At 41.1% G+C, this 26,260-nt stretch overlaps 1 protein-coding gene across 3 annotated transcripts in view; it reads left to right on the top strand.

Moving 5' to 3' along the window:
* The window catches only part of LOC134602749 (protocadherin alpha-C2-like), a 367,306-nt gene extending 349,375 nt beyond the window's left edge, over positions 1-17,931 (top strand). For 2 of the 3 annotated variants that reach the window (XM_063448047.1, XM_063448046.1), the window contains exon 2: positions 17,612-17,931. In XM_063448047.1, the coding sequence (XP_063304117.1) occupies positions 17,612-17,746 (135 nt within the window). In that variant the 3' untranslated portion in view covers positions 17,747-17,931. The remainder of the gene's footprint in view (positions 1-17,611) is intronic. The other variant, XM_063448045.1, reaches the window with a different exon arrangement.
* The last annotated feature ends 8,329 nt before the right edge of the window (positions 17,932-26,260 follow it).

The raw sequence follows: 26,260 nt of genomic DNA, 5'->3' as shown, positions 1-26,260 counted from the left end.
AAGTGTTCCAGAGTATCTAAAGTGAATGAAAAATCTATTTTAACCCCTTCCCTGCCAGATCTGTTACAGCAGTGCATTTGTACTGTCTGTATTTTTTTTTTGCCCTTAAAGGGTTAAATTTGTTTTAAAAATATTTGTCTTGGTTTGTCTTGGTCTGTCTTGGTCTGTCTTGGTCTGTCTTGGTCTGTCTTGGTCTGTCTTGGTCTGTCTTGGTCTGTCTTGGTCTGTCTTGGTCTGTCTTGGTCTGTCTTGGTCTGTCTTGGTCTGTCTTAGTCTGTCTTAGTCTGTCTTAGTCTGTCAGTTTCCTTCCCCCAAATCTCCATTAGATTTTTGTGACAGGAGTTAGTTTAGGGATTGCTGTTTAGTCTGTTTTAGTAAAAAAAAAGTATAAAAAAAAAATTGTGTGTTTGTTATTTGTTTTAGTCGTGTGTAAAACATGCCGCGTATGTATAACTTGCAGGAGGCATATGCCTTCTTGGCGTCAGACTCTGACGCCACTGACACTGCGTCAGATTTTGACCCAGGTCAGTTTTCTGACATGTCTAGTCAAGACGACATGTCATCTGTGTGTGAGCCGGCTGAAGAAAGAAGCTGTGCTTCCTCTGCTATGCCAAATGTGGAGGAGGACTGGGTACCTCCACAGTTAGCCGAGCCCAACGTCCCCTCTTTTAGTGCCAACGCAGGCATTAATGTTAATGTGGATGGCTTCTCCCCAATGCAGTATGTAGAACTATTTTTAGGGGCAGGGCCGGCCTTAGGGGTGTGCGAGCTGTGCGGCCGCACAGGGCGCCATGGTGCAGGGGGCGCCCTGCGGCCGCATAGCTCACACGGCATGTCTGTTAGCCGCAATGCTAACAAGGCATTTGCCTTGGGCGGCATTTTCCAGGGGGCGGCAAAAAAAGCCACCCCCAAATGCCCAAAGCAAATGTCTTGTTAGCCTTGCGGCTAACAGACATGCCGGGCTGCTGGGCGGTCGGGCGGCGCTGGCGGGCGGCTGGCGAGGGAGCACTTCCTCTGAGCTGTATGCTCAGCTCCCTCGCGCGCCGCAGAGTGAGGCTGGGAGCCGGAATATGACGTCACCACCAGGGAGGAAGAGACCCCCCCAGCATTCCCAAAGGTAAGGAGGCTGGGGGGGGTGTCTAAATAAATTTAAAAAAATGTGTTAATGTGGGTGAGTGTGTCTGTATGTTAGTGTGTCTGTTAGTGTGTGTGTGTGTATGTTAGTGTGTGTCTGTGTCTGTTAGTGTGTGTCTGTGTATGTTAGTGTGTGTCTGTGTCTGTTAGTGTGTGTCTGTTAGTGTGTGTCTGTGTATGTCAGTGTGTGTCTGTGTCTGTTAGTGTGTGTCTGTGAGTGTGTTTGTCTGTTAGTGAGTGTGTGTGTCTGACCCTGTGTGTGTGTGACTGTTTGCCTATGTTTGTGTGTGACTGTCTGCGCGTGTGTGTGTGTGTGTGACTGTCTGCGTGGGTGTGTGTGTGTGACTGTCTGCCAGTGTGTGTGTGACTGTGTGTGTGTGGCTGTCTGACAGTGTGTGTTTGACTGTTTGTCTGTGTGTGTGTGACTGTGTGTGTGTGTGGCTGTTTGCCTCTTTGTGTTTGGCTGTCTGCCTGTGTGGCTGTGTGTGGCTGTGTGTGTGGCTGTCTGCCTGTGTGTGTGTGTGGCTGTCTGCCTGTGTGTGTGTGTGTGTGTGTGTGTGTGTTTGTGTGTGACTGCCTATGTGTGACTGTCTGGGCAGACTAGATGGGCCGAATGGTTCTTATCTGCCGTCACATTCTATGTCTGTGTGTGTGTTTGTGTGTGTGTGTGTGTATGGCTGTCTGCCTGCCTGTGTGTGTGTGTGTGTGTGTGACAGGGTGTGTGGGAAGGGGTAAGGAGTGGGGGGGGGCGCTGTGAAGATTTTTCGCCCAAATGCCTAAGGCCGGCCCTGTTTAGGGGATACCATCTGGGAGGAGATTGCTTCCCAGACTAACTTGTATGCTACCCAATTTATTGACAACAATCCAGGTAGCTATACAGCCAGGGAGCATGACTGGCATCCCACAGATGTCCCAGAGCTTAAAAAATTCTGGGCTCTTACAATGCTCATGGGGATTATAAAAAAGCCATTGATTCGCTCATACTGGAGCACCAACCCAATAATGTCGAGTCCAGTATTCTCCCAAACCATGCCTAGAGCCAGATACGAGTTACTGCTGAGATTTTTACATTTCAGTGACAATACCCTCTGTCACCCTAGAGATCACCCCCAATACGATAGGCTTTATAAAATACGCCCACTGCTAGACCATTTTCAGGACAAATCGGATGTTTATACCCCCCAACAAAATTTATCCATAGATGAATCTCTAATGAAATACAAAGGGAGATTAGGGTTCAGACAATACATCCCCTCAAAGCACTCTAGGTATGGCATAAAACCGTACAAACTGTGCGAGAGCGAAAGTGGATACACATTTGCCTTTCGTGTATATGAGGGGAAAGATGGTCAACTGGACCCTCCTGACTGCCCTGACTCCCTGGGGACAAGTGGGAAGCTTGTATGGGACCTACTAAACCCCTTGTTTAATAAAGGTTACCACCTTTATGTGGATAAGTTTTATAGTAGTGTCCGTCTATTTAAAACACTTTATGCTTTACAGACACTGGCCTGCGGCACTGCCAGAAAAAATTCTAAAGACTTTCCACGATCTCTCATAGATGCAAAATTAAAAAAAGGTGAATGTAAAGCACTTCGCAAAGCTGAAGTGCTTGCACTAAAATTTAGGGACAGGAAGGATGCCACATGCTCACCACCATCCATGACGAACGCATGTCAGACGTCTCTGTCCGGGGCAGAGTAGAGTCCAAACCGGTTTGCATCAGGGCGTATAATAAGTACATGGGGGGTGTTGATTTGGCTGATCAGCTGATGCAGCCATATCTTATTTTACGAAAAACCAAAGCATGGTATAAAAAGGTGGCTATCTATCTGATGCAAATAGCAACCCACAACTCATTTTTACTTTTTAAAAAAAATAATCCAGGGAAAACCACCTTTCTCCAATTTCAGTTGAAAATAATTTCTTTAACAATTTATGGAGATGGACAAGTTTCAACAACGGTGCAAGCTGAGTCCAGACATTTTATTTTTAAGTTACCGCCAACTGCTAGAAAAAATACCCCCCAGAAAAGTTGCCGGGTCTGTTTTAAAAACGGGAAAAGGACAGACACCCCTTTTCACTGTCCTGATTGCCCTTCGAAACCAGGACTCTGTGTAGGAACATGTTTCAAGCTGTACCACACAGAACAGTTGTAAGAAGTGTTCCTGAATTTTTATTTTATTTTCTGTTTCTTTGGAAAGCAGCCATTTTTTTGTTAGTCAGTTTCCCTCCCCAAAATCTCCAGTTAGATTCTATTTGCAGGAGTCAGTTTAAAGATTGCTGCTAAATGTACATTTGCTACCTGCACATTTGGCCTAACAAGTTTTCTGGCAGTAACACATAACCAGCTGGCCAAAACCAGATGACGTGTGCATAAAAACCAGAATAAAAAAAATACCACTACACTTTCTTTGGGGGGCAAAATGGTTGGGGGAAAGAAGTCAAAACACCCCATCCTCTATAACCTTTGATGTCTACTTCATAAAAATATATACTATACATATTGTCATGATGGTAACATTAACTGGGGGGTACAAAAATATGTCAAACTGAAGATAGACCAAGCATACCTATATATCAAGTTGAAAAACTGACATGTACAAGTTCTGATTGTTGCCTTTTGGCCCCCAAACAACCCGGCAACCATATACATGGGGGGTATCACTGTACTCGAGAGATGTTGCTGAACATATTGGGCAGTGTTTGGCAGTGACACATAACAGTATCTGTTAATTCATGCCTAAAGTACAATGTGTGTGACAAAGAAACAAAAAAAGATTACTATCCAAAAGTTTGACAAAGGCTGGTGGTAGAATTCAGTGCATGAAAAGTGTTAAAATACCACCATTTAAAATGCCCTGGGTTTTCTACTTTTCAAAAATATATGGTTTGATGGGGGTAAAATACATTGGCTCAAATGGGACATGGGCGCAGGTTGATTACATGTCAAAATTCCAAGTTGGGAAACTAATAAGCGCACCTGCCAAACGTGGCCTTTTAGCCCCCAAAGAACCCGACAAGCCTATGCATGGGTGGTATCACCGTATTCAGGAGATCTTGCTGAACACATATTGGGGTGTTGTTTGACAGTGACACATAACAGGATCTGATAATTCATGCCTAAAGTACAATGTGTGTGACAAAGAAACAAAAAAAAGATTACTATCCAAAAGTTTGACAAAGGCTGGTGGTAGAATTCAGTGCATGAAAAGTGTTAAAATACCACCATTTAAAATGCCCTGGGTTGTCTACTTTTCAAAAATATATGGTTTGATGGGGGTAAAATACATTGGCTCAAATGGGACATGGGCGCAGGTTGATTACATGTCAAAATTCCAAGTTGGGAAACTGATAAGCGCACCTGCTAAACGTGGCCTTTTAGCCCCCAAAGAACCCGACAAGCCTATGCATGGTTGGTATCACTGTATTCAGGAGATCTTGCTGAACACATATTGGGGTGTTGTTTGGCAGTGACACATAACAGGATCTGATAATTCATGCCTAAAGTACAAGGTGTGTGAAAAAAACAGAAACAAATTTACTAACTCAATGTTTGACAAAGCCTGGTGGTAGAATTAGTGCATGGAAAGTGTAAAAATGCCACCATGTAAAATACCCTAGGGTGTCTACTTTTCAAAAATATATGGTTTGATGGGGGTAAAATACATTGGCCGGCTTCAAAAATGTCCCAAATAGGACATGCATGCAGGTTGACTACATGTCAAAATTCCAAGCTGGGAAACTGATATGCGCACCTGCAAAATGTGGCCTTTTAGCCCCCAAACAACCCCAAACACCTATACATTGGGGGTATCCCTGTACTCGGGAGATGTTACTGAACACAAATTGGGGTGTTGTTTGGCAGTGACACATAACATGATCTGTTAATTCATGCCTAAAGTACAATGTGTGTGAAAAAACCAGAAAAAAATTTACTAACTCAATGTTCAATTTATGTGAAAAAAATAAAAAAAATAAACTACCTATGCAAAGTTTGACAAAGGTTTGTGGTAAAATGGCTGCATAGAAAGTATCAAAATATTCTTCGATGAATACCCTGGGTTATCTAGTTTAAGAAAAATATATACATGTGGGGTGTTTTTTGGAGATTTATGACATAACAGTGTTACAATGTCACTATTGATACATTTGAAAAATGTAAATTTTTAAACCACAATTTCCTACTTGTACTTATAGCCCTATAACTTGCAAATAAAGGCAAAAAAACACGTAAACTTTGGGTGTTTTTAAACTAAGGACAAAATTTGTAAACTATTTAGCAGTTTGTTTCATTCGATTTTGTAGATCAGTAAAATATTTTTTAAGTAGAAGTCAAAAAACACGTTTTTTTGTTTTTTTTCACCATATTTTACTATTTTTTTTAATTAAATTATATGACATGATAAAAATAATAGTATGTAAAGAAAGCCCTTTTTGTCCTGAAAAAAACAATATATAATTTGTATCGTAACAGTAAATGAGAGAGCGGAAAATTACAGGTAAACACAAACACCACAAAAGTGTTAAAATAGCTCTGGTCCTTAACGTACAAACATCGCAAAAACAGTCCGGTCCTGAAGGGGTTAAACAGGCAATCTCCCTTTTTAGTTAGAATCAACAACAACTAAGAATATAGAGATAAAAAACCAATAAGTCCCAAGACTTACCCTGGCTTCTCCAAATTCTCTGCCCTCAGATCAGGGTTTTCTTTTATGCCATAAGGGGAATTTTTAAGGCAACATCCGACCCCACATCATTAATCTAGAAGGCTAATTATCCTTTTCTCCCACAAAGCAGTACAGAGGCTAATCTGTACCAAACTTAGTTAGTCCTGCCTGTGCAGGCTGTTTACTGAGTTCTTCAGATGAAGAGAGGCTGGACTTAATCTGGAAGCCCATGGTACACATGGGAAGGTGGCCCAAAAAAATATCCAGGAAAAAAGACTGTGGGATGGAAGGAAGAGGGACGTTTTATACCCCAGTCTGGTCCAGATAAATTGAACCTTTTTCCTGTCCTGTTCCTGATTGGGACGGAGCTACCCATAAGTGATGCTGCCATGATCAGCTAGGAACAAATGCCAGCAAACCTCAATGAACTGTAGAAAATAGCTCTGGTCCTTAACGTACAAACATCGCAAAAACAGTCCGGTCCTGAAGGGGTTAAACAGGCAATCTCCCTTTTTAGTTAGAATCAACAACAACTAAGAATATAGAGATAAAAAACCAATAAGTCCCAAGACTTACCCTGGCTTCTCCAAATTCTCTGCCCTCAGATCAGGGTTTTCTTTTATGCCATAAGGGGAATTTTTAAGGCAACATCCGACCCCACATCATTAATCTAGAAGGCTAATTATCCTTTTCTCCCACAAAGCAGTACAGAGGCTAATCTGTACCAAACTTAGTTAGTCCTGCCTGTGCAGGCTGTTTACTGAGTTCTTCAGATGAAGAGAGGCTGGACTTCATCTGGAAGCCCATGGTACACATGGGAAGGTGGCCCAAAAAAATATCCAGGAAAAAAGACTGTGGGATGGAAGGAAGAGGGACGTTTTATACCCCAGTCTGGTCCAGATAAATTGAACCTTTTTCCTGTCCTGTTCCTGATTGGGACGGAGCTACCCATAAGTGATGCTGCCATGATCAGCTAGGAACAAATGCCAGCAAACCTCAATGAACTGTAGAAACGGTGTTAAGAGGAGTTGGCCATAATTCCTCCACAATGATGCGACTGACTGATAAAGTCATACAGAAAACAATTACTTTAAGTAATTGCTGCTAAAGGTGGTTCTACAAGCTATTGAATCATAAGGTGCACTTAGTTTTTCACACATGGCTTCTTCATTTTGGCTTTATTTTTGATCAATAAATAATTACAGGGTATAAAGTAGTCTATGGTGTTGTTCATCTCAAGTTGTATTTACCTAATGTTACCAGGAGGAGATAACTTTAACATGTGAATCCCTGAAGTTTCAATGAAAAGGGCATGGTTTGACTGTCCAACAAAATTAATGCATAACCCTGGAGCTCCACCTACCTGCTGAAGCACTGAAGAGATTAGTTAAAATGTATAGGCTGAGGCAAGAAAATGGGATTTGGATGGCCAATATCCACAGCACCCCCCAGTGGCAAATTTGGCCCAATGAACAGGTTAATATTAACTCCAGTGGACCTCCGAAGATTGCACCCTGGTCCTCCTATGTCACCATCCTCCCAAACATCGTTCCAATGATTCTCTCAACACGAGGTCAGAGGCAGAGGATAATGTTACCAGTGCAGGGTAGGTGTCTGACCTAACAGTGCTTTCTTAGTCATAAAGACCGCACAGGCAGCACTTAGCTAAGATATCCACTTTATGATCCAGAAGGAATGAGTGGGTATGTCTGTGCAGACCTCTCATGAATGGTGGGTCAGTGTTGAAAGGCACAGACCTCACCATGTGATCTACCACACATCCCAGTGGCAGAGCAGTAGACATTACGTGCCTTATAGAATATCTGAATAACAGAGGGCTTTAGTGCAACACAAGAATCAGGGGCCTATCCAAGACTTCTACTCCCGAGCACCTCACTGAAGTTTTGCAAGAGTTGTTTACCATGATCTTGGGAGCTGACTTCCCCAACATTTTGCAGCTTGATAGAGTCCCCCGAGCACTATGGCTGCTGACCCGTGATTGTCCAGCAATATGTTGTTTCCTTTCCTTCGCTGTTAAGGAGTGGATGATTCAAAAAGAGTGAATGTACCAAACTTAGCTATTTTGGGCAGCAGAGATCTCTCTCCACCTCTCTAGATACCTGCCAGACTCTGCAACCAGTTACTGCCGAGCTGCAGACCAGGATAATCTCTCATAGGTGGGGCTGCTCCTTAAGCCTCTCGGTTTAGAAGGCATTCTGTAAGTAGGCCTGGATATGTCCTAACTTTTCTGTGAGGTCTGGAGCTACCAGGCATCCCAATTTAAAATTGGATCCTGTATCCCATCTCACAAAACCCCCCGTGGCCACCGACATCTAGAGGTTGCACCTGCCACCATTGTTGACCCCTCCGGCCACACAACCAGCGGAATGAATGGAGAAGCTGCTGGCTCCATGGATGAAGTACAGGGCTGATTGCAGGCTCCGTTAGCATATACTGTCCTGAAAAGATTGGTCACTATGTTTATGGTATGAAGTATATACCAAGTATAGTATATGAAGTACATCTCGTCCTAGACTTTTGTTTGTCAATAACTAATTTTAGTTTGTTTGGATGCCCCTGTCCCCTTCCATAGAATGTCTACTTATATTCTCATGGGCTCTGTTTGGATGGGCATGTTACAAAGCTCCAGGTTTACCTTGCCCTGAACTCACTATCTTCAATTCACTCGCAGTATGATATGTTCATGTGGGTCTCATCCTTGGATTGGGTGGGGCATGTGGGGTTTAGAGGGTTTTTGTATCTGTTGTCCATAGCTTGTCCTTGGATCTTATTCAGCTTGGCTCTCGACCCTATGTTTGGATGATTTCAAGGTCTGGAGGTTCTTCATGGAATGTAGAGGGAGCCAGTGTAAAGCATATTGAGCTTTCCAGCTTTGGACCTTCGGTTTAGGCAATTGAGTTTTAGATTTACCATACACTCTTATTAGGATTGGGGGGGATAAAAAAGTAAAACAAACACAAACAATGGAGGAGGAAAAAAAGAAAACAGTATGTTTGTATTGGCGGGTGCTTACAGTTACCTTTTGTGTAAACTCTAGATTTGGAAGGAACAGGTTTCTGGTCTAGGTTAGTAAGTTATGCCCTTCGCTCTTCACTATTGTGTTATTCCTTGTTGCTTACTCTTCCTATACATTTCCTTTTTTCCTCATCTTTCTTTCCCCTTTGTTCCCACCTGTCTTACCATGGGCTCGGTCCCTCTCCCTTTCCTTTTGTTTTTGCAGTTTTCTGCTTCTTTGGTTTACCTTCTGTTTTCCTTTATTCCCTTTTTCTTATTATTAATAGCCTAGTACCACGAGAGAATACAGTTGAGACAGTTGAACCCTCCCCTGCCAGCATTGATGGTATGTGGCTTTGAGATAAAAAATGTTAGTGGGTACAGAAATATGTAATGGAATTTCATCAATGTGATTGTTGGTGGAGGACTATCATGATCCCTTGGGTATAGGCTGTCTATACTGTGTTTCTCTCCCATTTTGGGGGTTGTGTCTCACTTCCATCTCTTGATTTTGCTGGAGGTTTAGCTGTTAATCCATTTTGGGAAACTCATGCTTTCTATACTCCTCTCTAACCTCTAGCTTTTGGGTGGAGATTGTGGGTTGCCTGTTCATTTTCTAAGATGTCCTGTTTCTTGTGGTCCGCCCTAAGATCTTGTCTTTGTTCCTTCCTTAATTCTCCAGTTTTATTTTCTATGATGGCTCCAATTCAGAAAATGCACTTACTAAAATTAAAAGGTTTATTGTTTTGCTCTAATAATGTTAAGGGTTTGAATGTTCTGGAAAAGAGAGCAACATTATTATGTGGACTTTGGACTAGAAAGGTCTAGGTGGCTTTATTAAGAAAGCAGTCCAGAAGGATTCCTATAAGATGCTACGCGACGTAAACCGACTGATGGATTTCTTTTCCCATAATACACATTTCAAGAAAGCAGGGGTTGTTATCCTAATGGCAAGAGACACAACTGTTGCCCTTGATGCCGTACAACAGGACTTTAAGTTGTTCAATGTGCTTGCATTCCTACAAGTTTTCTTCAATCTATGCCCAAATGTGGTATAACATTCCTTCTTGTCGAGATTATTTATTCTCAAAGAATTTCAGAACTGATACTTTAGTTCTAGTAGGGGATTTCAATGTTCCTTTAAACCCAATGGTTGATATCTTAGGTGGTGGTTTTGTCTCACTGAGAGAATACTTAATCAGATTTGGCATTTATTAAATAGGAAGGGGTTTGTTAACTGCTGGAGGGTCAGAAATCCAGAGGTTATTATTTTTTTTCTTGCAGGTAAATCCTATTTACAACCATCTTGTCTACTCATTCATAGCCAAGAGTACCTCTCCAACTTGGTTAGCACAGAAATGGAGTGTCCACATTGTCAGATCATTCTCCTGTGGAGGTGAGACTGCAGGCTCCACTTTTCTGCCTTGCACAACAACATTAGAGGCTTAACAAAACTCTCTTTTAGGAGTCAGGTTTTGTGGCTCAGATCCTTTTTGAATTGACACAGTGCTTTTAAGATTATAACACATCTGACATCTCCAATAAACCAATATGGGAGGCAGACAAATGATACATTCAGAGTATATGGTGCAGCAATAACTGTGTACTTCCGAAGGATTCAACAGCTTGAAGAACTTCACAAGAGGGGATTAGCTAACACCATTTTCTGGGATTTACTTTTTTTACCTGGAGACAGATGAATACTCTCATTTCCCAAAAGCAACATCATGTTTTTCAGGAATCCAGATGTTTTTTTCTTTGAACATTTCAATAAACGTGGCCTCTTATTGGCAAGAATGCCCTGGAACAAAACACTCCCAATGCCATGCACATCGGATTCACACATCTTCTGAAACCACTTCCCAATCCCCTGATGAGATTTCTGATGCTTCCCATTCTTATTATTCCAGCTCTGCTGGGACCCAAAACTCCTGCAACCATGGAAAAGATCAATATGTTTCTGGGTGAATTTGTCCATCATAAATTTACTCAAGAGACAGTGGAGTATGAGAGGGTCCAAGCTTGATGGATGAATTAGAGACTGCTCTTAAGCATTCCAAAGCAGACAGGGTCCCAAAACCTGGTGACCTTACTCTTAATATTATAATATTGCTTCTGACTCTTAACTTCCAAGAGATATGCTAGCTGCCCATACAAAAATAGTACCCAAAGAAGGAAAAAACTCTAGCTTACATCACTTTTGAACACTGACCTTAAACTTTTCACAAATGGTTTTTCATTGTGAATTCAGGGAGTTTTCCCCTCAACTAGTCCACCTGGATCAATCTGAGTTAGTTCCCCAAAGGGAGGATAGCATTAGGATGCTTAACTTGGTGCAGGCACTCGGGTAGCCCTCTCCTTCTCCTCTCTTCCAATGCTGAGAAAGCTACTGATCTGGTGGATGGGACCTTCATGATGGTCACCATGCATCATATCACATTTGGTTTAGATATTTGTACGTGGGTCCCTTGTTTACACCTGTTCTACAGCAAGAGTGGATTAATGGATTAATGGGGCTTTGTTGCTGTCAGTGTCTATCATGAATGGTACTCACAAAATTGCCCATTGTCAGTGCAGCTTTTTAACTCTTGAACCATTGCTGGAAGCAATTTGACTATATTAGGACTTGTAGTTTTCGGAAGGGGGACATTGAGCATAAAGTAGTTGTGCATGCAAATGACATGTTCTTAGTTAATCAGCCGGAAATTTCCCTCTCAAAATGCTCCCAACTGGGGGGCAGAGCCTGACCGCTGAACAGATCAGACGTGTCTCGTCTGAGCTCCAGGATCTGGGCCAGAGAATCGGAGCCAACTCAGTGCCATAAGCAGCCACCAATCCAAATCAGCCCCCAAACTGCCCACAAGATGGGGACACACAAGATGATACCACTCACGGTCTGGTGCGGCACCGGAGTAACCCGACCAAGGCCTGGGGCCTACGAGAGCTTGAGCCGGGGAGAGATGGCCGCTCCCCCGGGTCTCCGAATGGCGTCCTGCTACCCCCCCCCCTTTGGGCCGGTGGGGGTTATCCCGGTCCCCACGGGCGACCACCAATGAAGTCTGCCGAGCCCAAACGCCAACAGGGCCACAGAGCACAACCCGGACGGAGCGCTCCAAAATGGCGGACAGCTTGCAACCACATGGGCAAATAAAGAATGACTCACCGAGTCCTGCAGGGACAATCAAATGGAAGAACCGGCTAGCAGTCCGCACAGGCTCCCAGAATAAACAAGCAACCTACCCTAAGTTGCAAACAACACCAGCAAGTAGCCGCATGTCGAAAGACAAATAGCGGGAAACAAGGGAATTCTCCCCGGAAGCCTGTAGCACACATACTGTAACCATGGCTGGTTCCCTTATTTACCACTATAATGTCTGAAAGCATAGAACTTAGTAGGGCTAACCATACAGATATCTTAGCCATAATGTTATATAGTTAGTAAGAGATTCTCTACCACAGTATATTGTGTACTGAAAGAGTCGTAGTATAGCCTTGAAGCTTGTTTATGCATTATTGTTATTGTAATTCGTCTGGGACAAAATGGCGCAAACATATTATGCACTGAGGTTATTGCTTAAAGAAACATCTATGAAAAACATGTTCCATTTCTAACACCTTGTCAATTTGCAATATCTCTTAAAGACACAGTACACCGTTTAAGAAATACAACATTTCATTCTAAAACTTGTAATATTTGCATTTGCCCATAACACCCTCTCCATTAAACTGTGGACATTAAACTGTGGACAAAAGCATAGAACTTAGTAGGGCTAACCATACAGATATCTTAGCCATAATGTTATATAGTTAGTAAGAGATCCTCTATTTAACATATGTAAATAATTGAGAATACAATATAAAATAAGGATTGTCTTGGAAGCAATAGTTTTGTCTTTTTGGATATTTATTATATAAAAATATAAATAGACATATACACTCCATTATAGCAGAGTTTATAAGATGAAATTAAATGCTTGCAAATATCATTAATAGGTTAACATACCCTTCTGAACATGTCATCATGTCAGCCTCTCAGTCATTTTAAGATGGAGCAGCGTCTGTCTCCAAGTCTCTCCTCTGTTTGTTAACATTTAAAAGTACACCTATTTATTCCTTAGGTGTCGTCATTTTAGGGTCACCATAGTTCATATATGAAAAAGTAACTTGTCTACTTTAAATCAATTTAGGACCTCCCTTTAGATACAAGGCCATAACTAAAAGCAAGTGCACACGTCATGGGAAACTCCCGGACCTGGGGAACTTCCACCAACATGGGTCAAGATGGCTTCCCAAAGTCTGAATAGCTTATCTGTTGTTTATACTAAGACGTAAGTGCACAGTCGTGGGAGATTCCCGGATTTGGAGAAGTTCCATTAACTTGGGGTTACCACAGTATATTGTGTACTGAAAGAGTCGTAGTATAGCCTTGAAGCTTGTTTATGCATTATTGTTATTGTAATTCGTCTGGGACAAAATGGCGCAAACATATTATGCACTGAGGTTATTGCTTAAAGAAACATCTATGAAAAACATGTTCCATTTCTAACACCTTGTCAATTTGCAATATCTCTTAAAGACACAGTACACCATTTAAGAAATACAACATTTCATTCTAAAACTTGTAATATTTGCATTTGCCCATAACACCCTCTCCATTAAACTGTGGACATTAAACTGTGGACAAAAGCATAGAACTTAGTAGGGCTAACCATACAGATATCTTAGCCATAATGTTATATAGTTAGTAAGAGATCCTCTATTTAACATATGTAAATAATTGAGAATACAATATAAAATAAGGATTGTCTTGGAAGCAATAGTTTTGTCTTTTTGGATATTTATTATATAAAAATATAAATAGATATATACAATCAATTATAGCAGAGTTTATAAGATGAAATTAAATGCTTGCAAATATCATTAATAGGTTAACATACCCTTCTGAACATGTCATCATGTCAGCCTCTCAGTCATTTTAAGATGGAGCAGCGTCTGTCTCCAAGTCTCTCCTCTGTTTGTTAACATTTAAAAGTACACCTATTTATTCCTTAGGTGTCGTCATTTTAGGGTCACCATAGTTCATATATGAAAAAGTAACTTGTCTACTTTAAATCAATTTAGGACCTCCCTTTAGATACAAGGCCATAACTAAAAGCAAGTGCACACGTCATGGGAAACTCCCGGACCTGGGGAACTTCCACCAACATGGGTCAAGATGGCTTCCCAAAGTCTGAATAGCTTATCTGTTGTTTATACTAAGACGTAAGTGCACAGTCGTGGGAGATTCCCGGATTTGGGGAAGTTCCATTAACTTGGGGTTACCACAGTATATTGTGTACTGAAAGAGTCGTAGTATAGCCTTGAAGCTTGTTTATGCATTATTGTTATAGTAATTCGTCTGGGACAAAATGGCGCAAACATATTATGCACTGAGGTTATTGCTTAAAGAAACATCTATGAAAAACATGTTCCATTTCTAACACCTTGTCAATTTGCAATATCTCTTAAAGACAAAGTACACCGTTTAAGAAATACAACATTTCATTCTAAAACTTGTAATATTTGCATTTGCCCATAACAATACCATGCAACCTTATCGTACAAGCCCTCCCAGACTGCAGCCGCCCAGAAGCTTCAACCTCAAACTTTTGCTTCAGAAGCGGCGAACCCGAAAGCACAGGAGGAAATGCCAGGCTGAGATCCATGACAGCCCCTATGCTGCCTCCAAAGAAAGCACTCAAACCACGAGCTGCAGAAGCAGACCCCCAGGAGTGCCCACGGCTACGAGAAAAGCTTGACTGGACTCTGCTACCGGGTCCCCGGAGGCCCTATATGGCCACTACAGAGGCTAGTCACCATTTTTTCTGGACTTTATGTTGGACACTGGGACGCTGCTCCAATCCTGCACATACTGAAACAGACGGTACCCACAGACCCACACACACCAGGACTTACACAGCAACCAACCAGCACAAAAATAGGCAGAGAGAAACACATATACGCAAACCAAGACACTACTCAAGGCAGACACACACTACCGCAGACAGCTACAATACACACAAGCCCTGACAAACTCACCTGATACTAACCAAGCAGACCCCAGACCTGTCCGGAGGAGTGAAGGCAGACTAACACCAATGAACTCCACACACTCCAAGGTGGCACCCGAGGCAGACCAAGCCAGAGTTAAACCACTTCGCCAAAATGACACACTAGCGACTGTACAATCATATGATTAGAACATGTATACATTTAACTATATGCGAGGCAAACCTCAGCAAAACAAACCGTAATCTTAAGTATACCTGGGTTTATGCACCAATTGTTAAAACTGACAATACTAGCGACGAATATAGCGGGAGCACCACATGCTTAAGCTTAATACCCTACCATTATCATTATAAAAATTGTGCAGACATTAAATGTGCCATATGTGAAATGTATGTTGAAATTGTGCATGTGACTGCTATTGTGGCACCACGGCTCATTTGTGAAATCTTGCACACAAAAAATAAAGAATAAAAAAAAAAAAATGCTCCCAACCACCATTATCAATACATTGGTGAGTACATTCTAATTGAAATGGTGCCCCGAGGTGCTTAAATACCTAGTTATATGGATCCACAAAGACCTGGCCCAATTTTATACTCTGAACTGTATCCCTCTTTTTCGAACCATAAAATAAGACCTAAAGTCCTGGAATAAACCTTATGTTTTTTGTTTCCACCAGCTCAAATATAAATTTGCTTTACCAATTAAAAAATATCAATACAAAATCTCAGAGCATACTATTCCTCTTTGGATTCGGCATTAAGGTAGTTTGGGGTGAGCAGAAATCACTACTCCCTAAGCACCTGGGCAAAGTGGGACTTCCATCTTTTAAACTATATTATTCCACCACTCATTTACTACACTTGTTTGTTGGCAAAACACAATTCTGGACACCTCACTGGGTGGCCTGGGAGTTGACTGACTCTTGTGGTGCACTGCTTGACTTGACTTTAGCTAGGGAGGCATCACACTATGCCAGGTTTACTTAAACATACATATATAGGGGCTACACTATCAGTATAGTTCTTTTGTAGAGACAGACATGACTATCTTCTTACTCCTGCCAGTCCCTCCCACTAACTTGCAATCCAGATTTTTCCTCAGGTCTTTAATCCCCTTCATTGTAATTTTTAGGTTTTGGCCCTATTGTCTGCCTTTCAGCTGTGAGCTCTCCCTTTAGTGTCACCTCGGTAGGGTCTCTCTATAGGGACAAATCCAACTTTATAGTAGTCATGTTTGTACAATTCCAAATACATCATTATTATACATCACTTGTAGAGAAACAAGGACTTGTTCATTCTGCACAGATCATAGTTGCATGCCAAGGGGAATATCCATTCTTTATCAGATGCTGAACACCAGAACTCAGCCTTTGCCTCAGTCGTCTAAGATGTTTATCCTCCTTCACCACTCCTCAATTAGTTCTGCTATTCAAGACACAAGCTACAAACTAATGTTAGGTTTTACTAAATGCCTCACCTCCTGCATCACTTTTTCCCTTATATGTTTTAGACAAATGTTGGAAACATGGGCAAGGGACTCCATATTTGGTGAGATTGTAGTCTGCTAAAACTGTATTGGAAACAAATTTATGAAACCAATACTTATGTATTAGAGGAGAGTCTCTTGTTTCAACCTACTGATATGCTACCTAATCATGTTCCAATTCCTATATTCAAGTTTAAGAAATCCCTGACTAATCATTTCTTAAATGCACCTATAGTGTTGATTCCTGCCCCTTGGAAACAGACAGGGGTCACAAGCCTGACCCAATAGATAGTCAATGGAGGAACTCAGGGCCATGGAACATATTAGTTCCCCTGGTTGATATTCATGTTCAAAATGGACCTAATGTAACAATACATCTTGCTTTCTTGCAGCCATCCTTTTCTTCTTTCTTTTCTTACTACCTTTCTGTTCTCTCCCTTTGGGTGATGCTTCTTGACTGGGTATTTGTTATAGAAATACTCTTTAACATGTTAAGCACCATATCTGGGTAAGTGGCAATTTCCAAGGTTCCAAGAATCTTCTGAGGTTACTATATTCCTTACGCTATTTCCTTACTGATCAGGTATTATATAGCCTACTCACACACTCTTGTAATGATTCTATGTATGTCTGAACACCTTCACAATAGAACATAGACTGTCTAATCAGTACATGACATTTGTGTTGTTTTCCTTGTGGTTATCCACTGGTAAGTTTCCAAATGGAAGTGTAATCTCCAACTTTTGTACCCTTGTTTCTTCTATTGTTTTCTATTCAGAAGGCTTCACAAAAATTAATAAATAAATACAAATTTGCAAAAAATGTTTCAATAATAGGTTAGAGTTACCACTGAGATATGAACTAGCAGAGCATAAATGTGGTCTTAAAATGCTATCCAAAAGTATGGACAATAAACACAGAAAGGAATTAGATCCTGCAACAATTGGTCTACCAGGTGGACAGGTAAGATATTGAAATATTTTAAGGAGAATATGTTGGACAGTCATGTTAGGGTGTTCCTTGTACTAAAATGTGTAAACATGTGTAAAGACTTGTGTAAACATGTCTATCAATAAGCCTATCTCCAAAATCTGTGACATTTCATTTTATAGATTACAATTACTCACACAGATGGAGCTTTATGGAATTAGGGAATTTAATTGGATGGGACCTGGGTATGAATATGGACTATGATTTGTTTTTTCTTCCATTTATTCTAATGTGTTTCTTTTTTTCTCTTATGTAATTCTTAGGTTCATCTCAGTTCACCAGTGAACATCAGTGGATCAAGCAGCTTGGTTTTCACCATGGGTAACAGCAGCATTAAAGGTTTATATACCTCTGTGTTTCACTACCTGATTTCCATTAATACAAGAAGTCTTGAATAGAGGTCATATCTTCTTCATTAACAACTGGATTGAGGGAATTTATTGACCTCTGGTAATCCTTTAAGATGATATGTATATTATTTGTTTATATTCAATTTATGTCACTGTTTATGTTTCAGATGTTTTACATTATGTGAATATATGTTATCTTTTAAGTATATATGCCTATTTGAGCTTCAGTTCAGAGTATGTGTAATATAACCCCTATTTGGAATAAATATTTCCTATGAGTATTAAATTATCTGAAATAATAATAATAATAATAATAATAATAATAATAAGAAGAAGAAGAAGAAGAAGAAGAAGAAGAAGAAGAAGAAGAAGAAGAAGAAGAAATCTTTAAATAAAGCATTGTGCTTTTTGTACATTTGGGTATTTCACTTTTTTTTTTTTTATCTTTCATGTATAGGCATTTGGCCTTTAAAAAGACTGCCATTTAAAAAAGTGTGCTTTAAAAAGTATGCTTGTCACTTTAAACATTTGGAGTGTGTGCATGCCTGTTTCTTGAAAAGTTTCTTGACTTGTCACTTTAAGAATTTCTATTGGTGGTGTGTCTTTCCTATGTTTAATACATTTTCTATGTATACTTTGTTCACCTTCTATCGTGTACCTTTTTGCAAGTTCTTGAAGCCTTGATGTTTTACTCTCCAACATTGAGAACTATAATGTTTTTGATGTACATATATATAGAGAGAGTTAATTACGGATCTTCATCTATCTTTATCTACTGGTGCACTTTATATATTACATAATAATTATCTTATTTATCATTACTGTATTTAAGCACTTTATTACTTCTTTGCACAGCAATGCACTTTGATTTCTTTGCTTGTTTGTTAACTTTTTGTGTGTGTACATTTTGTGAATAAAGTGTAATCTTGTTCAGTACAAAGTTTCAAATCATATATGAGAGACTTTCGTGTTTTAACATCATTTTTTTTATACTTATGATAAAAGTGAACATATGCACTTTAGTTTGTTACTATGGGTTCGTATGTAATGCTGTTATCATAATGAGCCTAAGTATTGTTACAAACATTCTGTGAGTTTTCTCTAACTGATTTTGGACACATAACTGTAATTGTGAGTCAACACCTTGATTTGCACAATATATATTCTGTTGATGCTTTGGTTTGTGTTAGCTTAAAAAAGGATCCTATGCGAGTGGAAATGTTGATATGTGTGTGATTCCTGCTATGTTCTTAATAAAATTACACTATATGATTTTTGGAGAGTGCTGGACCGTTCTTTGTTTTATTTAGAGTTACCACTTGTGGTATATCTATGTCTAAGACATCTTTTATTTTTAAAAATATTCCTGTATTTAAAATCCCAGAAATCACTCTGGAATGTTTTTTTTTTCTCACTCACAAATTCTCAGTGTTTTTCCTTAAATTTTGTTCCATAGAGGGAAATAAATGATTATATTTGAAAGATCTGGTAATCTCAGATTACAATGAAAAGTTAACAGAATCCAGATTTAGCTTCTTAGTTTTAACTGAAAAGCACATTAGACAGAACAAGCATTCATAAAGGATGTTCCATTCAGTAACGTATTCCTCCCTATTGACCTTTGGAGGAGGTGGAATGTCAGACCTAAGATAATAACTCCCACCAGCTTCTTAAGTGTTGTTGTTTGAGTTTTTGAATGTTAACCCCTTAAGGACTGAGCCAAATGTACACATTGTGATCAAAACAAAAAGTAAACAAAAACTTGAATTTGAGCTATATGTCTGCTCAGGCGTAATTCGCCTCTTTCATATTATGTGCACCCACACGTATGATATATCATTTTATTCAGGGGAAACAGGGTTTTCATTTAACATCAAATATTTAGGTATGAAACATAATTTAATATGAATAAAACATTACAAAAATGGGAGAAAATAAGAATTTTTTAAAATGTTTTAGTTCTACCTGAAATTAACTCTGAATGTCATAATACTTTTTGCCTTTACTGCAATAAAATACACATATTTGTATTCAGCGTAGTCTCACATGTAAAACAGTACCCCCTATGTACAGGTTTTATGATGTTTTGGGAAGCTTCAGGGTCAACTATAGCATGTTGAATTTTTTAGTTTTTTTACATTGAAACTCACCAGATTGGTTACATTGCCTTTGAGACCGTATGGTAGCCCAGGAATGAGAATTAACCCCATGATGGCAAACCATTTGCAAATGTAGACAACCCAAGGTATTGCAAATGGGGTATGTCAAGTCTTTTTTAGTAGCCACTTGAGTGTTTGTGACTAAGCGGTTACTAAAAAAGACTGGACATAAACCATTTGCAATACCTTGAGTTGTCGACTATTGCAAATGGTATGCCATCATGGGGGCAATTTTCATTCCTGGACTACCATACAGTCTCAAAGGCAATGTAACCAATCTGGCGAATTTCAATGTGAAAAAACTGAAACAAAAGCCTTATATTTGACTCTGTAACTTTTGAGAACGCCATACAACCTGTACATGATCAGTACTGTTATACTCAGGAGACTTCACTGAACACAAATATTAGTGTTTCAAAACAGTAAAACATATCACAACTATTATATTGTACATGCAATTGCCATTTGTGTTTGAAAAATGCAAAAAATTCACTTTCACTGGCGATATCATCGTTGTAATACATTTTACTGTTTTGAAAAGCTAATATTTGTGTTCAGTGAAGTCTTCCGAGTAAAACAGTACCCCGCATGTATAGGTTTTATGGTGTCTTGGAAAGTTACAGGGTTAAATGTAGTGCTAGCAAATTCAATTCCCTGGACTTTTGACCTGGGTTGTCAAGCAGGTCCCAAAAATTTAATTTAATAAAATGACCTAATTATGTAAAATGATGGCATAAATATATACATATAATCATTATATATATATATATATATATATATACGGATGGAGGGTGACTCCCTGGGCTGCCAGGTGATTCCCCACACCGTGATCGCTGGCGTGGGATCACCGGTGACCGGGTAAGTAAATAGGACGGCGGGGATGTGCTATGAGCCGGGTCCCCAAGGACGACATAGCACGCTCGCCGTCCTTAAGGGGTTAAAAATACCCTTGGTTCATGGCCCTGGGACCACTGCTTATGTATCCTCAGGCTCGAACTTGTGGGAATGAATAATGTATAATGGTGGTCAAGCTCATGTATAGGCAAATGCCGTGGTTATATGTATGCAAATGTCACAACAAAAAGTACAAGCCACACGGAGTGCAAAGGATCTCCCTTATCCGGAGGTCATATAACCAGAACTGACAGACAGATGTCGAAATGGTCACACCCCCAGTAGTAGTCACAACCTTAAGGTGCCCTATCTAATGTAACTACAAACGCTAGACCCGTAGCCATCACAGAGAGATGTGAAAGTTTCCACCCCCATGGTACCATGTATAGGTACCACGCCTCATGTAAATACCTAGTTTTGGTTTACCCCCTGTTTAAACTTCCCTCTTCCCCTCCTGTGTGCCCCAACTGGCGGATATATAAAACCAAGAATCCAGACTTGCCCACAAAACTGGGCAAACATGCTAAAATTACACCATCTAACAACCCAGCACAAACAATATAGGTATGTACCGAAAGTCCCGCGGAAGGCTTCCCGAAAAACCCATAACCACTAACTTTTTAAGCTCACTAAGTTATGAAGATACAATTGTAGCGGAGTAGCAGTATAATCCATGGTATCTCCGCTGGTAGTCAGGATAAAACAGGTAAAACACAGGCAGCGTATTAATAATCCCTCTTCCCCAAGGACTAGACAACACATAGTCTGGGAGCCAACTGTCAACTGTCATTTTATTTCACGGTCACAGTATTTAAGCAAGTCCCCATGCAAGGGGTTTCCTGAATGACTTTGTAGGGGTTTTACTACAGAGGACTGTGTGGGGAACTTAGCCTGCAAGGCTGTCTCCCAGCATGCCTTGCTGTACAGGAGAAATAATTGTGCAAGAATGTACTGTTAATCACATTATCTCTCCGTACAGCAAAATATACAGTTTCACATTAAAAAAACCATAACTGATATAATATTCAGTAGACTGCTATACACTGCATATAAAATGAGCATAGCAACAGTTAACAAAATATTCATGTAACGGAGCTCCGTGTACTCCGACCGAGTACCCTCCGTTGATGGACGCTTCCTAGCTTGCGCCGAGGACCACAAGCACCGCACTGGACACCACAGCCACCGCAGACTCCACAACCGCCGAAGCTTAACTGGAGCCTCGCCATCTTCCTTCCACCCTGGATCGGCTTCTGTCCTCCAGGACCGTGTGGGGAAGACCTCTCCTCCAGGAGAGCGTATCCAGAACAAGCTCTTAAAAGAGCTAAGTGATTAAGCTCAGGGGAATATGTAGAGCATAGCAATCCCCAATGTGATATAGCAGTTCCCTCCAATAATGGGACAAGGCTACGTATTGAGGGTCAAGAAGAACTCAACTGTAGATTTATTCACACACTGTCTTATAAAGGATTCTCCCAGGCAAGGGAGGGATTTACAGTACACCAATCAATCCGTACAATACACACAGACACTCCCACACAAAATCCTCCCCTCTGCCTGTAATATGATTACTGAACACAATGGGTAATCTCGTTATCACAGGCAGAGGAATACAATTATATAAAACCCATCACAGGGACCCCAAAACATGCAATAACCCCATAAGTATATCCTCAGAACCGGGGGATCTGGGTGAACCACATATCCAAAATTCACCCAGATCCGTTCAGTAGTTTGGAAGATACAGTTTAATGCAGATTCCGCAGAACATATACATATTATATAAAAAAATAATTACTGTATAATGTGTCCCCTGTTGTATAGTTTAAAACCACTGCACGATGTCTTTGTGCACCAAATACTGGCGAGATGGCACCGTGTAGAAAAGTCACAACAGTGTCTGTGAGTTAAAATGGCCGCCATCCATTGTTCTCACCATGTGCTTCATCCATTGTTCTCACCATGTGCCTCTGATACATGAAATGGTGGCCACCCAGTATGTCCCCAGATGGTTCTTAAAGGGCAATGCATCCCAGGGCCATAGTCGCAGGGCAGGAGGCTAGCAATCAGTCCTCTCCAATGCCCAGTGGCAAATGGCAGTTTGTCACAATTCACCCTAAGTGTTCAGAAGTGGCTAAGTTTGCCACAACAATCTCATAATGTCAGAGGGCTGAACACCCCACACAAAGGGAGAGTTCTGTTGGAGGGTGCCAAAAAAGACAATTTTGTCCATGGCAGGGTGCCTGAATTTGGGAAACAAGACTACACGACCCAGTACCACACCACATATTCCTCCAAAACTTATTCCACAAAACCCTGACATTTGAACTCCTACAGATTAGGAAGGATGCCCAAGGACGCTACCTCATTCTACACTGCAACATCAACAATGCACTATACACATTAGTGGAAATTTACAGGCCAAACACATAATTTCTTACACAAAGTACTGAACAAAATCCCCCAACAAAGCATGACCTCTCTACTAGTCTGTGGGGACCTCAATCAGGTCCTAAATCCGCACATGGACATGACGGTTCAAATCCCCAGGTTCAAATCCCCCAGGTTCAAATCCCTAGCACCACAATGGAAAGCCCTCACTAAACTGATATCTTACTATGGTCTGTATGACATATGGTGTACCCAAACCCTACCGCAGAAAGTTACTCCTTCTACTCCCTGGTCCATAAAACACATTCCTCTTGCGAGGTTGGGTTCCTCCTGCGGGGCTAGAGTTCACTCACCACTGGACCTCCAGGGATGGCTGCAGCATGGTCCCCTTCCCTACAAAAGGTAAGAAGGGAGGGGGGATATTAACTTAAATGCCCCCAACCCCCACACAATACACACAAACAGCACCCTCACACTAACAGCACACACACACTAACAGCACCCACGCACATACAGCATCCTTACACATACACTAAAAGAACCCTCACACATACAGCACCCTTACACACACAGCACCCTCACACACACAGCACCCTTACACACACAGCACCCTTACACACACACACACACACACACACACTAACAGCACCCTCCCACACACACACAGTGCCCTTACACACACAGCACCCTTACACACACACACACACACATCACCCTCACAAACACACACAGCACCCTCACACACAGCACCCTTACACATACATACACACACAAACACTAACAGCACCCTCACACACACACAGAGTGCCCTCACACTCACAGCACCCTCACATACACAGCATCCTTACACACGCACACACACACACACACACATACATACACACACTAACAGCAGCCTCACACACACAGCAGCCTTACACACACACACACAGCACCCTCACAAATACACATACACAGCACCCTCACAAACACATCGCTTACACACACAGCGCCTTCACACATACAGCGCCTACACATACACACACACACACACAGCGCCTACACACACACACAGCACCCTCACACACACAGCGCCCACACACACACACGGCACCTCTCATCCCTTCCCTAATACAACCAGATCAAATGGGATTTATGAAGGGGAGACAGGGGGCGGATGGCACGAGACAATTGTACAGTTTATTCTATGGCCAGAAAACTTCCGGACAACCCAGAGTTTTTATGTCTGGTGCTATTGCTTTCTTAGAGATGACCTACACAAATTTGGCTTCCCCCCTACATTCTTGGCCTTGATATCAGTCCTTTACTCCAAACCATCTGCTCAAGTTGCGAATGGCGGTTTTGTGTCCCAGCCCTTCCGAATTTCAAATGGCACACGTCAAAGTTGCCCATTGTCCCCTATCCTTTACATCCTCACCCTTGAACCTTTAGCACAAGCCAGAAGGGACAATGCATTGATCAAAGGGGTACAAATTAAATGCAAAGAATACAAAATTACCATATTTTCTGATTATGTTATGCTCTCACTCACGGACCCACCCAACTCCATCCCTGCCCTACACACACTCCTGAAACAATATAGCGACTGCTCGTATTACAAATTGAACGGTACAAAAACGCAGGCAATGTGCCTACATACACCCTCACACTTAACAAAAGATCTACAATAGAGGCACACATATGACTGGAAACAAGACAACCTCATCTTTTTAGGCATCAAATTCACGAAACAGGCAAGACAATTACACAAAAACCCTTACCTCCATAAAACAACAGCTGCTAAGCTGGAAGGGAAATTTGTCTCGTGGATGGGGAAAATTGCTGCGGTAAAAATGCTAATACTCACGAAATTTCAATATCTGTTCTGCACCCTACAGATTAAGTTGCCAAGAAATTTTTTCCAAGAGGCTCATCGACTTATCACCACATTCATATGGGCACCCAAGAAACCAAGAACTGCAGCAAAAACCATGTATTTACCCTATAAATTAGGGGGAAAGGGTCTGCCAAACCTCCTTACATACTACAGGTCGGCCATCATAAGCCCACTTGTTATGTCATTACACCAACACAACACACCTGGACAGACGTAGAAGCAGCAAACACTGAGGGCCAATACATAACGTCACTAGATGTTGCCTCAACACAGGAAAAAACACAAAAACATGTCCCTATTCACGTCGACAACACTACGGGATTGGGATAGATACCACAAGATGCGAAAATCAAACACGACACTATCTCCAGCAATGCTACTCAATTCCTTCACAGACCTGATACCCTTTTTAAATATCAACCTCTAGTGCACAAAAGGTCTGACCCACCTCCGCCAACTGTTCGATCAAGGACTGCTAATCCCATTCAAACAACTACAAAATACATACCAGCTACCTAATTCAGCAGAATTCGCACACAGACAGATTAGCTCTTGGCTCGGGAAAAATAAACATATACATCCCTCAAGGGACAAATGGTTAAACCTATCAGAACTGGAAAAGATATGTCTACAAAACAATAGACCACAGAAACTAATATCTATATTATACAACCACTACTACCACTCATCAGACTCACATAACCTCACATTTGTACAAGCATGGGAAGCAATATTAGGAAGAAAACTGACGAATGAACAAATATTCTGTGCGAATAAAAAACTCACGTTGAGGACATCTCATTTGGAGGCAGCGATGAAAATATTATACCCCTAGTATGAAATGAAATAACACCCACACACTCGGGGACATGCTGGGGATGTAAAAAAAAATTCAGGCACAATGCTACACATGTGGTGGGCATGCCCCGCTCTAGCACAACTATGGACAGACACACAAACATTAATACAGAAAGTAGTGGGAACTGCCCTACCGCATGCTCCTGAAAATGACATCCTGCAATACATACCAACCTACCTCAAAAAAACTGAGTGGTACTTAATATACCACATCACTTCTGCTGTGCTCATAACCATCAGCAGGAACTGGCGACAACCGACTCCCCCGCATATCAGTGCATGCACCCTACAAATTGAAAACACAAATCTGTGTAAAATAATGGCAAGATCAAAGAGACCCCCACTAAAATACTGGAGGGAAGCATGGGACAGATGGGACACGTA

This window comes from Pelobates fuscus, chromosome 3 (assembly GCF_036172605.1).
Source record: "Pelobates fuscus isolate aPelFus1 chromosome 3, aPelFus1.pri, whole genome shotgun sequence".
Taxonomy (NCBI): Eukaryota; Metazoa; Chordata; class Amphibia; order Anura; family Pelobatidae; genus Pelobates; species Pelobates fuscus.
This window is presented reverse-complemented; position numbering and strand designations above follow the sequence as displayed.